The sequence below is a fragment of the Octodon degus genome, unplaced genomic scaffold, assembly GCF_000260255.1.
Source record: "Octodon degus isolate 3935 unplaced genomic scaffold, OctDeg1.0 scaffold00265, whole genome shotgun sequence".
Classification (NCBI taxonomy): domain Eukaryota; kingdom Metazoa; phylum Chordata; class Mammalia; order Rodentia; family Octodontidae; genus Octodon; species Octodon degus.
Window position 1 is genome coordinate 2,355,411 of NW_004524841.1, and position 13,611 is coordinate 2,369,021.

General features: G+C 35.1%; 1 protein-coding gene across 9 annotated transcripts in view; it reads right to left on the reverse strand.

Moving 5' to 3' along the window:
- Mia2 (melanoma inhibitory activity 2) overlaps positions 1-13,611 on the reverse strand; it is a 119,078-nt gene that overhangs the window by 25,131 nt on the left and 80,336 nt on the right. For 7 of the 9 annotated variants that reach the window (XM_023706587.1, XM_023706590.1, XM_023706586.1 and 4 more), the window contains 4 exons: positions 13,552-13,611; positions 12,299-12,381; positions 10,337-10,465; positions 5,597-5,755 (listed from right to left, as the gene is read on the reverse strand). The exon at positions 13,552-13,611 is cut by the window's right edge and continues 1 nt beyond it. In XM_023706587.1, coding sequence (XP_023562355.1) covers positions 5,597-5,755; positions 10,337-10,465; positions 12,299-12,381; positions 13,552-13,611 — 431 coding nt within the window. The remainder of the gene's footprint in view (positions 1-5,596; positions 5,756-10,336; positions 10,466-12,298; positions 12,382-13,551) is intronic. The other 2 variants (XM_023706595.1, XM_023706588.1) reach the window with 1 other exon arrangement.

A 13,611-nucleotide genomic window follows, 5' to 3' on the forward strand; every position in this document is an offset into this window, starting at 1 on the left:
TTTACACACCTATAATATTCAAATAACAGAACTTAGAAAAAAAGGGGATACAGATGAATGTCCATTTTGAATCTATGTATGCAAAGTGGATGGGATAGATATATAGTTACATTCTGTTAATGAATAGAATGATTTGTTCTAATGGTATTTGTAAATAGGATCTCAAGTCCGCATCTTGTACAGCAATTAACCACTGGGAGGAATGTATTCAATGTGTTAATAATTGAAACTGTCCTACCAATTTGATTTGAAACTGTCTCATTGCTATCTGTTTATCAATAAAATTATGAAACAATAAATAAATAAATAAAAAGGAAAACAGCCAGCAACCCAGATTGATGTACCTTGCAAAACTGTCAAAACTGTTCAAGAAAATACTTCCATGACAAAGACCACATGAAGAAATTCATGCCCACTAAACCAGCACTCCAAAAGGTTCTGAAGGACATTCTAGAAAAGATACAACAAGGACTTACAACCCCATGAACTTCACCAGAATGAATCCACCAGGCAAAGCAAGGTATTAAACAGAGGGGGAGTGGGGAGAGAGAAAGAGAACCAACAACAGGAATATAATACAATAAGGATAAATCAACACTTTCCATTACAACTATAAACATAAATGCTCTCAATTCACCAATCAAAAGAAACACTGGCAGAATCAATCAAGAAGAAAAATCCAACAATATGCTGCATATAAGAAACATACTTGATTCCAAAAAAAAAATTTCATAGACTAAGACTTCCTGACAATCACAAGGTCCTGAGTTTGATTCCTGGTACAAAAAAGAAGGGAAGGGGAGAGGAGGGAAGAGGAGGGACCTAACCATATAAACAAGTACTAATAGACAAAAAATCAAATAATAAAATTGTAACTCAATACCCCATTGTCACAAAAGATTAACTAGACACACACTCACTCACATACACACACACACACAGAAAATCAATGAAGAAATAGAACTGAACAAAATTAAACAAATGGACTTAGTAAATATCTAGTGTTCCACCTCACAACATCAGAATCCATTCTTCTCAGAAGCATATATTCTCCAAAATAGTCCTCATACTACCTCACAGAACATGCTTAAGTAAGTTCAAAGGAAATGAAATTACCCTATGCATATTATCAGACCATAATTCAATGCAATTAGAAATGAATTGCAAAAGATAACACAAAAGCTGCATATGCATATGGAAATTAAATAACATTCTCCTGAGTAACCAATGAGTCACAGATGAAATTAAAGAAGGAACGAGGCAGTTTCTACAATTCAACAATAATATTAATACAACATAGTGGAACTTATTTGACACAATGAAAGTTGTCCTATGAGGAAAACTTATAACCATGAATTCTTGTATCAGAAAAATGGAGCACCCTAAACAAAGAACCTAATAATGAACCTCAAGATTCTAGAAAAATAAAAGCAAGTCAAGACAACACCTCATCTAAGAGAGGAAATTATTAAATTACAAAGATCAAGCAGAAATTAATGAAATGGAGACTAAGAAAACAAAAGAATCAATAATTGAAGAGTTGTTTCTTCAAAAACTTTCACAAAACTGACAAACCCTTAGCCAACCTTATAAAAAAAAAAGAAAAAATACCTCAAATCTATGCAAGTAGGAAAGAAAACAGTAAAACCCCAACAGATCCTGCAGAAACCAAGATGATCATCAATACCTACTTTAAGAACCTGCATTATAATAGGATGGAAAAATGTAATATGACAGACAGAAGAAATGGACAGATTCCCAGATACATATGCCATATCAAAGATACAAACAAAGCTGAGTAAAGAAGATATACGTTATAATAAACCAAATTGAAGATGTAATTAAAAACCTATCAAAAAAGAAAAGCCCAAGCCCTGATGGAGCCACTGCTGAATTCTAAAAGATATTTAGAAAATATCTCATGCCATTACACCTCAAACTCTTTAATGAAATTGATATGAAAGCAATTCTCCCAAATTTATTCCTAAAAGCAAGTATTACCCTGATACCAAAAACAGAGAAGAAACCAACAGAACTAAAGGCCAATCTCCCTAATGAATATAGATGCAAAAATCCTCAGGGAGATAATGGCAAACAGAATTCAGCAAATAATAATCATAAGATTATACACCATGACCAAGAGTAGGATTCATTCCAAGGATGTAGGGATGGTTCAACATACACAGATCAGTACATGTTATGTAACATATTAACAAAGCCAAGGACAAAAAGCATGATCATCTCAATAGACACAGAAAATATATTTGACAAAGTCCAACATCCCTTCATAATAAAAACCTGTTGTAGTCAAGGATTTTGCAAGGAGAACAATATAAAGCAGGATACATAATTTATAAGATTATTTACAATAGTCAATCAAAGACTCATATACAAAAAGAGTGCAGGAAATCTGTCCACACAGTAAAGACCAAAGAATCCAGCTGAGGGTCTGGATCCCATGGCAATGTCCTGCATGAATCCAGCTGACGACCTAGAGTTCATAACAATGCCCCCCATGAGTTTAACTGGAGGTCAAGAGCCCATAACAATGTCTCAAACGTCAGTGGTGGAAGCTAGAGAGTCTATGCCAGTGGGATAAAGGATCTGCACTAGCAAGCTGAGGAATCTCCACTGGAGCCAGGAAGCAAAGCTCAGAGTAAGAACCAGAGTTCTCCCCAAAAAAGTACCACAACCATCCTCAGCAATAGTGAGGTCCTGATCTCCTCCAATGATGAAAACAGCCAAGCTCCCCTCAGGAAATCCAGTGCCACAAGCTTCTCCAGGAGACTGAGCAATGCACCATCTTCGCCTCCACAGCCAAGGAGAGATGCTCGAAGTGAACCGCAGCCATTCTCAGGGACAACAAGGAAAGCCAGCATGACAAGCTCCTCCAAGGAGAACCAACAGCTCACAACAGCTGCTACTCTTCTCCTGTTCTGCCTCTTATGCTGCCATCAGCAATCCTCAGGTGGGCCTCCCACACCCAGCACCAAGCTGGTTCAGTTCAGCTGGGTGTTGCAAATCAATCAGCAGACAAAACCCCATAAAAAACTGAATAGATGGTCTTTATCTCAATCTGATAAAAGCCATCTATAGCAAACCAAAAACCAACATCATACTAAATGGAAAAAAATTGAAAGCTTTCTTTCTAAAATCAGAAAAAAGATAAGGATGCCCACTATCACCATTCTTATTTAATATAGGCCTAGAAACATTAGACAGAGCAATGATACAAGAGAATGAAATAAAAGCAATAAATCAGGAAAGGACGAAGTTAAATTATTATTTGCAGATGACATGATACTACTATACATAGAAGACCACAAAAACTCCACCAAAAGACTTATAGATTTAATAACCAAATTTATTTGTGTAGCTGGATAAAAGTCAACATTCAAAAATTAATAGCATTCCCATACACAAATAACAAACTTACTGAGAGAGAAATTAAGAAATAGCATCTTTCACAATAGCATCCAAAGAAAAGAAATACCTAGGAATCAATCTAATGAAGGATGTAAAGGACCTTTACATCAGAAACTACAGTGTTATGAAAAAGAAGATTGAAGAGAATATCAGAAAACAGAAAGACATGCCTTGGTCTTGTGTAGGAAGAACAAAAATAGTGAAAATAGCCATATTTTAAAATATCAATAGCGTATCTCACAGAATTAGAGAAAACAAGCCTAAAATTCATTTGAAAGCAGAAGAGACCTAGAATAGCAAAAACAATTTTGGGTAACAAAGGCAAGGCCCAGAGCATCACAATCCCTGATGTGAAATAATACTATAGAAGTACTGTGATAAAAAAACAGCAAGGCAGGGACAGGAATATAGCTCAGCAACATAGTGCCTCAGCAAAAGGTCCTGAGTTTGATTATCAGTATCAAATGAGAGAAAGAGACAGACAGACAGACAGACAGACAGACAGACAGACAGACAGACAATGGCACTGGCAATAAAAGACCTGAGGATCAATGGAACAGAATACAAAACACAGATACAACTCCAAACACATTCAGCCATGTTATCTTTGACAAAGGCATGAAACACACTGAATGGATGAAAGACAGTCTCTTTAATAAAAAAAGTTGAAATGGATCAAAGATCTAAATACTAAAACAAAAACACTAAATCTGCTAGAAAACAGAATAGGTAGAGCTCTTGAAGACACTAGTGTATGCAAAGACTTCATGAACAAGAACCTCAACTGCAAAGAAACTACCACAAAAAACAGCTGGGATTTCATCTTATTAAAAGGCTTTTGGACAGCAGAAGAAATCAACAAAGTGAAACTGATCAGTTTTAGAGGCAACAGCAATGGCAGCAGCATTAAGGCCATAACCTATCAGAAACAGTAACTCACAAAGTGTGAGAAAAAAATTTTTCCAGCTGTTCCTTAGACAAAGGACTAATATCTAGAATATATAAAGAACTCAGACCACCCCCAAATTTAAGATCCAATTCAAAAATGGGCATCTGAGATGAACAGACACTCCGCAGATGAAGAAGCACAAAAAGCACATAAATACATGAAAAAATGTCCAATATCACTGCACACTTGAGAGTGGCAAATTAAAACAATGTTGAGACTCCACCTAAAGCAACAATTGACTATCATCAAGAAATCAACCAGTAACAAATGTTGGCAGGGCTATGGGGGAAAAAAAAAATCACTTCCCCACCATTGGTGGAATGGTACAACCACTGTGGAAATCAGTGTGGAGATCCCTCAAAAAAACTAAAACTAGAAGCTCCATTCAACCCAGCTAGTCCCCTTCTTGCTATCTTCCCAGAAGAATTTAAAGCATCATACCACAGTGATTTATGCACATCCATCTTTATATTAGCATACTTTGTGATATTTAAATCTCAGAAACAGCCTAAATGCCCATATATCAATGAATGTAAAAAAGGGTATTTTTTTAATACAATGGAGTACTACTGTGCTGTACAAAAGAGGCTGGGGATATAGCTCAGCAGCACAGCACCTTCCTGACAAGCACAAGATCCTGATGGATTTGATTCCTGCCTTGTACAGGGGGAGAGGGGAGATAAATTTGAGACAGTTCTAGTTAAATGGATATACCATGAGACCATACTCTTAAGTGAAATAGACTGGACACATGTTTAAATACTGCAGTTTCACTCATAGGAGATAACAAAAGTATAAATAAGGATTAAAATAGATAACAGATATTAGGAAACAGGAAGAAAACATTCAAATGAGAAGGGCAACAAGAGAGGGGGGAGAGGAAAAAGGAAGAGGGAATAAGAAAATAAAGAATAGAAGGAAAAAATGGTAGTGTATGCTTATAATCCCAGCACTCAGGAGGCTGAGGCAGGAAGACTGCAGTGAGTTGAAGGGCCAGCCTGGGCTACATAGTGACTTTGAGAACTAGCTGAACTACATAATGAGACTCTGACTCAAAGAACCAAGATAGATAGATAGATAGATAGATAGATAGATAGACAGACAGACAGATAGACAGACATCAGACAGATGCCTAGATGAAAAAAAAATTAAAGGGAGAACACACAGAGCCTGTTTCTGTTTCAATGTCCCATGTGCATAAATACTATTTTCTTTGCATACCTGGTGGAAGAATCATCGCTCTACGGTCCTGTTCCCATGGAGGTGACAGAGATCCAGTGTCAGAAGGTGCTCTATGAGGATCAGCCAACCTATCATAGCTTGAATCTCCTCTTTCATTGCTAATCTGATGGTCCAGAGGATTCTCTAAGCCTCTTGTGCCTAATTAAAGGAGGGGGGGGAACAACCAAATCTGTTTAATCTTTAACAAGATACTGTATGTAAAAAGTAAATATAGATTCTAACCAAAGTTTCTTTAAGACATATGTAGACTATGATTCTATCCTAACAAAAGAGAAAATTTTTTTGCAGCATTCATAAAGACTTGCCTACAAAATTCATTTTTAAACACTATCATCACCATCATTTTACAGTTAAATCAACGATTAAATCACAAATCTGAAATCTGAAAAATAAGGGTATAGAAGGTAAATTTAAAGATATTTGCATTAGATATAATTAGGTAATGACAAAATTAAATAGTTGCAAAATTAGGGTTTGTTGCTTAACCTAATGTCAATAGTCAAAATAAGTATGATTTTTTTTTCAATCATTTTAGGAGCTACACACTAGTTTAATAGCTCTGCTACTACTCAAAGTATTTTTTTTTTTTTTGGAACAACTCATTTGGAAATGCAATTTACTCAAATTACCTTAAAAGATATGCCAAAAATTGCATCTCAATGGTATAACATGACCCTTTAGTTCTGGTCCAAAATTATTTTAATCAACTTAATTAAAACATTTATATTCACCAGATAAACCTAGCTCTCAATGACTTTTAAGTAATTTCTAAATATTATATTCACATTCAAAAAGAACTCAAAAGCTCTGAAGACAAATCTAAAACAAATTTCAAAAACAACAGGACTGAAGCCGGGAGGTAATATTTATTTCAACAAGAAAACCTGAGCTGCTAATACTTAATAAAGGGTGGCATGTAAATAAAGGGTGGCATCATTTTACAGCTCCTATCTCAGGCCTAGGATCTACCTCAGGAGTATAGTGCCTCCCTGACACGTGCAAGGCCCTGGTTTTGATCCCCAGCACCGGGGAAATAAAAATGTCCCCTTTTTATGGTCTCAGAAAGAACATTACCTTAGTCATTATCCCTACATTCAATTAAAGTGAAAAAGGATAAAAAAAAACATTAATACCTTACTTGTCTATCATTGAGGGGACAACTAGGAATCTCAAATTTCTATTTTTCAGTAAATAAAAGCTTGTTCTTTCTAATGAACAACTTTTAGATGGTTTTTAATTAAAAAAAAAAAAAAAACTAAGTAAAATGCTTGTCCCACTTTAGTACCTCCTTTAAAAGGACAGACCAAAATTAATCTGACCTATCTTGGTAGGAAAAAAAAAAAAAACAGTGGGAGTATTGTTTTTTAACACACAGTAATCTTTTTTAAAATTCCAAGCTACTCATTTGTAGGGTCAGGTCAAATTGGTTTTTATGTCAGAAGGTCAAATATCTCACCATTTTTTCTTTATGGTTGTGTATCTATCAAAATCCCCAAACTTTTCCTTAGTTTGTTCATCCTTCTAACTAGAAGGTGGCAGCTGGACAAGCAGAAAATGCTCAGGAATCGATCAGACTGACTTTATTTCTAGATTGATACAGAGCTTTAGACATATTTAACAGCTTCACCTGACAGTTCACAACTGCAGGACCAAAACTAACAGGGCAACCAACAAATCAGGAGAAATTACTAAGGGTTAAAGTTGTTTTTTTTTTTTTGGGGGGGGGGGGTTAGACTAAAGTCATATATAATTTATTTAAAAGTTTTCTTTGTGTTCAATCTTATTCAAACATACATCTCATGCAAACTTTCAGGTTTAAAAAGATAGCAAAAGGAAGGGGGAAAAAAGCACTTCATCCTTCTTTGGTAGGCTGTAGAAATTCAGCCAAAAGCAACTCCTCGAAGTCCTGCTAATAACTTACCAAGAAATTCTGTAGCTTTTTAAGCAAAAAGTAAAATACCTTTGCAAGAAACTAAACATACTGTATCTTGAAAGCAATTAAATAGGAGAGGAAAGTAATTTAAACAGGAGAGGAGAAATCAAAGGTAATGTTTACTCTTATTTCAAATAACCAATTGATTACAAGCAATCCTTGACTTATGTAACTGAACTTCCAGTGATTCCTATATGCAGTTCAGCCAATTATATGATATTCAGGATGATTTTTCAGACTTCTACTTGCTACCTAGGTGTGGTAAGTGAAACTTAATCAGTATTGTCTTTCAGCAAAATAGAGTAAGACTGAAAATGCTGCAAATCATTAAAACTGTTAATGGTAATTACTAGTTCATGTAGTGTCTCAATTACTATATTTCCCCATGATTAATATAATTGTTATATACGGCAAACATGTCCTAACAAAAATAAAAATGAAAAAAGGGTTATATTATGTTGGTTCAAAATATGACTGGATACAGAGCTCATTTCTTATTATAAGTCAAAGTGAAAACCTGGGGTGAGGAGTGTCTTGACAGCACTATGGCCTAAGCTATACAGCAGACACATAAATTTCAAACTGAGTCCCTTTCTCAGTGACCAGTGCAGCCCAAGCCCCACCTGTTACCCAGTCCATAGCACAGACTACAGGGCTGCCAGTTCTAAACCACATAAGCAAAGGCTCTCGCTGAGATGAGGCCAGGCTATGGGTCCAATCTGCAGAGAACTAGAAATCGGGAAGGATCAGCTTTAAGTGCAATAAATTAAAGACAGAAGACATAGAGAGGATGGGATGATAGCTCAGCAGAATAAGTGCTTGCCTGGAAAACACAAAATCCTGAATTCAATCCCTGGTACTACTAAAAAAAAAAAAAAAAGAAACTGAGAAAGGGAGATTATCTCATGACCATCGAGTAAGAAAACAATTTCCTCAAATCCTTTGAAGGCAGCTCCAAAGGAAGAGTTCCCAATATTAAGAATGGCAGCTTCCTGAGGGAGATGCCCTCAGAACTATCTAACGGGGTAATATCAGCCAGAGGTGATATAGCACTCCTATAATGCCAACACTGAGAGGCTGAGGCAAGAGGACTCCAAGTTTGAGCCTACCTGGGGCACCTTAGCAACTTTGGGAAACCCTGTCTAAATAACAATTTTTAAAAGACCAGAGATGAAGCTCTTCGTGAATGTTCTAGATTCAATTCTCTGTACCAAATTTAATTTGAGCATATGAGCTTTGATATGTTGAGAGTATTTATGATTTTATATGGACTCTGTACTTTATGATCTTAGCTCAAATTCAACTTGTTAAAATCTCTGACAAAAGGGTAGGAACACTTCACTAGTGAAGACCACCACCAGCTGTCATTCAACACAGCATTGAGGGTATAACTCAGTGGCACTGGGCATGCCTGGCAAGCACAAGGTCATGAGTTCAATTCCTGGTACTAAGGGAAAAAAAAAGATATAGACTAAAAAACTAGAACGTTTGATTTTAAGAAGGACTCTTGGGCAGATCTGGTGGGGCATGCGGAGCTGGGGATCAAACTGTGGCCCCCTGCACTGGACTGGGTTTGCCCAAGCAGGTGCTTTAAACAACTGAGCTAATGCGCAAGCCCCCTACAATGTTTGATTTTGGAATATAACTTTTATTTTGTAATTTGGCCACAAATAGAGGGAAAATCTTCAAAGCAACTTGACAAAGTGAAGAAAGTTTGTCAGAGAATGAAAAGGAAACCTCAAAGCAAACAAGTCTTCAAAGGCATGAGAGCCTCTGTGATGCAAGGGTGACAATGAGGAGATAAATGCAGAAGGATCAAGTTTTTTTTCAAAATACAAATTCTCAAAAACAGATGAGGGCACAGGGGGTAAAATCTGTATTCTGAAAGTTATTAACAAATGATCTAGTTCTCTCAGATTCCAATAAAATTCTGCCTCCAAGGGCACCACTGAAATCATTCACTCTAAAAACGAAAAAGATCCTTTTGCTGCCTGATTTTCCAAAATAAAATATAACAATAATAAAGTTTTACTTTTTTAATTCTACATTCTAATAGTTTTATCAAAACAAAATTTGATGCTAGCTTAAATGCTAATCTATTTTACATATTTTGAAAAGTTTTATTTTATATAATATATACTACTACAGCTTTTTATTGCTTTTTAAAACTAAGATATGAGCTGGGGGTGGTAGCGCATGCTGTGATCCCAACACTCAGCAGGCTGAGGCAGGAGGATTGCTGTGAGACAGCCTGAGCTACATAAGCAAGTTTAAAGTCAGACTCCACTACACCATGATACTCTGTCTCAAAGTATAAAATACAATAACAAATAAAATAAAATATGTATATGAAATCCTTTATCAAAGTGTTAGCTAGTATGGGTTGACTATCCCTTTATCAGATATGGTTAAGATCAGAAGTTTTTCCAATTTTGAAATTTTCTGTATTTAAAATATTTTTAGTTTAGTGGCTGAGCATCTCTAATCTAAAAATATGAAATATGAAATGCTCCAAACTTCACAACTTTTTGAGCGCTATGCCCCAAAAGTTCTGGATTTCAGATTTTCAGAGTTGGAATGCTCAACTTATAAAACGCTATTTCCAAGAGAACAATACATTAAAATTACATGTTGTACAGACTGTATTCCAAAAACAACCCACAATAAGTTCAAGGAATGCCTGTATTTTTCAAGTGTTTATTTGAAAAATTATTTTAAAGGTAAGTTCAGATTTAAAAAAATGAAAAGAAAGAAATTTAGAGTAAAAGAATGTTTAAACAATATACCTCTTCCTCCTCCCCCTGGAAGCAAAGGTGAGAGTCTGAGTGGACCCTCCAACAAGGTTGGAGGAGAGAGAAAAGCTCTCGTTTCAGATGAAGGCCGACCCAATGGTGAGGGACCATATGGGGAATGCTCTGGAATAATTAAAACAGCATATTTAAATTCATAGTTTCAGTTAGCTACACTGTAAAGACAGAGCCCCATTTCAACAATTACCATCAGGTTACCCTATTTCCAACTCTAGTTTAATCCCAGTGTTAAATGCTATGCCTTTAGTTTTTCTAATACAGGACTGAACTAAATAGGGAATCTAGTGTTTTTGAAGTGTACCAAAGAGATACTTAACAAAAACATTACCCTATTGGTAATTAATACACTTAAATAACCACAGAGGCTAAACAAAGGATGTAGGGGTAAAGGAGGATCTGGGAGCATGAAATACACTTTGTTTTATTGTTAATGGCAGTATGGTTCCAGACATTTCAACTGATGAGGGCTGCAATATGGTAGTGATCATTTAAATCAGAACCAGATATGTTATGTTGGGGCAATTAAATGTTTGAGTAAAACTCAGATTCTGAAAGGTAGAAAAATGCATAAAACACTATAAAACATCAGACATTACATTTGATTCCTTACCAGTAAAAAAAATAAAAATTTTGCATATATAATTTATCAGAAAATCATTTTCTCTATAATCCATATAACCAAGAGCCCTAATGTTTTACAAACTTAACCACTTTCAAAATAATAGTTATGCTTTAAAGGTAAAAAAATCAACAAAAACCAAATTTAAAAGACCACTGAAGGGCCAGCCAAATAACTCAGTGGATTAAAAAAAAGCACCTGTAAGCAGGTGCAGGGGCTGGGGCTCAATTCCCAGGCCTTCCCTGCCAGCCCCAACCACGAGCCATGCTGAGATGGCAATTAAGACTGGCTGTGGTCACGCACACCTGTAATTGTAATCCCAGCTCTTGGGAGGATGTAAACAGGGGGATCACTATGAGTCCGGTCTAGTAATGAGACCCTGAACACCCTGTAGACCCTACCCAAAAACAGAAAACAAAAAAACAAACAACAAAAAAAGATCACTGAAGCAACACTTTTACAAATAGTAAGTCAGCTACTATAATACTCAAACACAACAAAAGATAAAAGCATTATTTACCCTCCCTTCTGAGGCTTTTGCATTAGATTCCTTCTATATACTACTCCCAATCCAAATTGTTACTACTTAAAATTCACAATAATCTAATACTTTTTAAATGTAAATGAGGAGATCTTCATTTTAGGAAAGTTGACTCTCAAGTAATTTTTATAACTTTCAAAGGTTATTAAAATGAAATTCTCTTCATATAAGCACAGATTTATTTTCACTGCTGCAAGTGTTTAGTTCAAATTTAACCAAAACTATCTTTAAATATTTAAACTATATGGAATAGTTTGAGACAATTAAAGATGCCATCTCAGAATGAAAGGACAATATTAAATACAATTTACAAAGAACTGGTTCCCCATAAGGGTAAATCAATCAATCAAAACTCAGATTATTAAGTTTTCCCCACCTTTTAAATTAAAAAATACTTTAAAATTATTTTAATTTCCATGTTTATAATCCAAATAAATGTAATAATTAAGCATAAATGCAAAGAGTCACAATGCCATTCCATTTGAGAACTTCTTATCCCCACAAATAATGGGTGCCTTACTAAGTGTCAACCACTTGACTTTTCAAGGAGATCATAGAACTAGAAATGTATTATCTTGAAGATGACAGTAATAATGTATTTTTATTGCTAGGGAAACAAATTCCACACACTTGGAATTTTTGAGAGCTTAGAACAGAACCCAAGGTCCAAAACCTAAATTATTTATAAAGAATAGTGTTAACTTATACTAATATAAACTTAATTACAATATATAAATATAATATATATTTTAAATTAGGGATCAAAAAAAAAGACTACCTCTGCCAAATGCTGTATTTGGAACATCAAGTGCATAAGGATCTTTTTCTAAAAGTTCAAATTTAAACTCTGTTTCAGTTAATCTGCAAATAGAGAACAAACATCATGAAGTTACTTATTCAAGAGGAGCACCCACATTTCAAGAAAAATGCCCCACACTCAGCACTGTTGTACAGGAACAGATCCTCCATTCTGACCAAAGGACCTTGCTACACCTCCCATTACTTATGTTGGGGCAACCAGTTCCTTGTTGCTTACGGATTAGTGATGTTCCATTGAGATCTGGGACTGTGACAGTCTTTCCTCAAAACTAACGTACAATGTAAAGTAAGTAATATTTCACAGAATACAAATTTTTGAAATGGAAAAGCCAGGTCAACAAGTTCAAATTTGTCTTTTTATAATGAAGAAAACTAAGGGTAGGAGTTTAAATGACTTGTTACAAACAAAAGCACCAGGATCAAAAGACAGCACTCCTGAGGTGATACACTTACAGTTATAATGTGACCCATAACATTCCAACTGGAATCTTAACATAAGGCAGTTTTATCCAGATTCATAACATAAAACTGGAAATTCCATTAACTCATCCTACTAGATTACTCAAAAACTTTTTGTCTTAAAAATGTGAACTTTCAAATGAATCTTACTCTATTTCTTCATTACCAGACCTGAAATAAAACATTTAACCATTTTAAATTTTTGACAGAAAAGACAAGGAAGAGGACTAAAACTAATAATATTCACTACTGTTGGCCAAACAGTCTGGCAAGAAAACATAAAGCTATCAGAAGACTGTTACTACCTGTATAGAAAACCATTTAGACTTCCCTGTTACTGTACCCTTCCCATCCACCTTACATTTTATGACTGTACAACAATGCCATCCAATATTGTTATATCTATTTAGCCTTAAAAAAAATGCTGATACTCTAAACATATGATATCAGAAAGATTCACCTTTTTTAAATTTTCTTTCCTTTTTACCTCTCTGTACCTACACTGGTTTAAAATGAGTTTTAATTATACCTCTTACAGAAGAATTTGAGAATAGTTTCCTTCAAGTTCTCTTTCAGGGACCTTTTTAGGACAAGTATTTCAATAAGAAAACCATACACACCTAATAAAACTAAGATATTTCACAACTGGGTATGCTAGTACATTGCAAGTTTACTTATTTATCCTTAAATAGACTTATACAATTAATAAAAGTTGTGACTAACTTTGTAAAGTGCTTCCTTTAAGGTACTTACTTTTGTCTGTTGTAAGCATTTTCTTTCCTTAACTCACTGAGGTTTCTTTCAGCAGTTCGA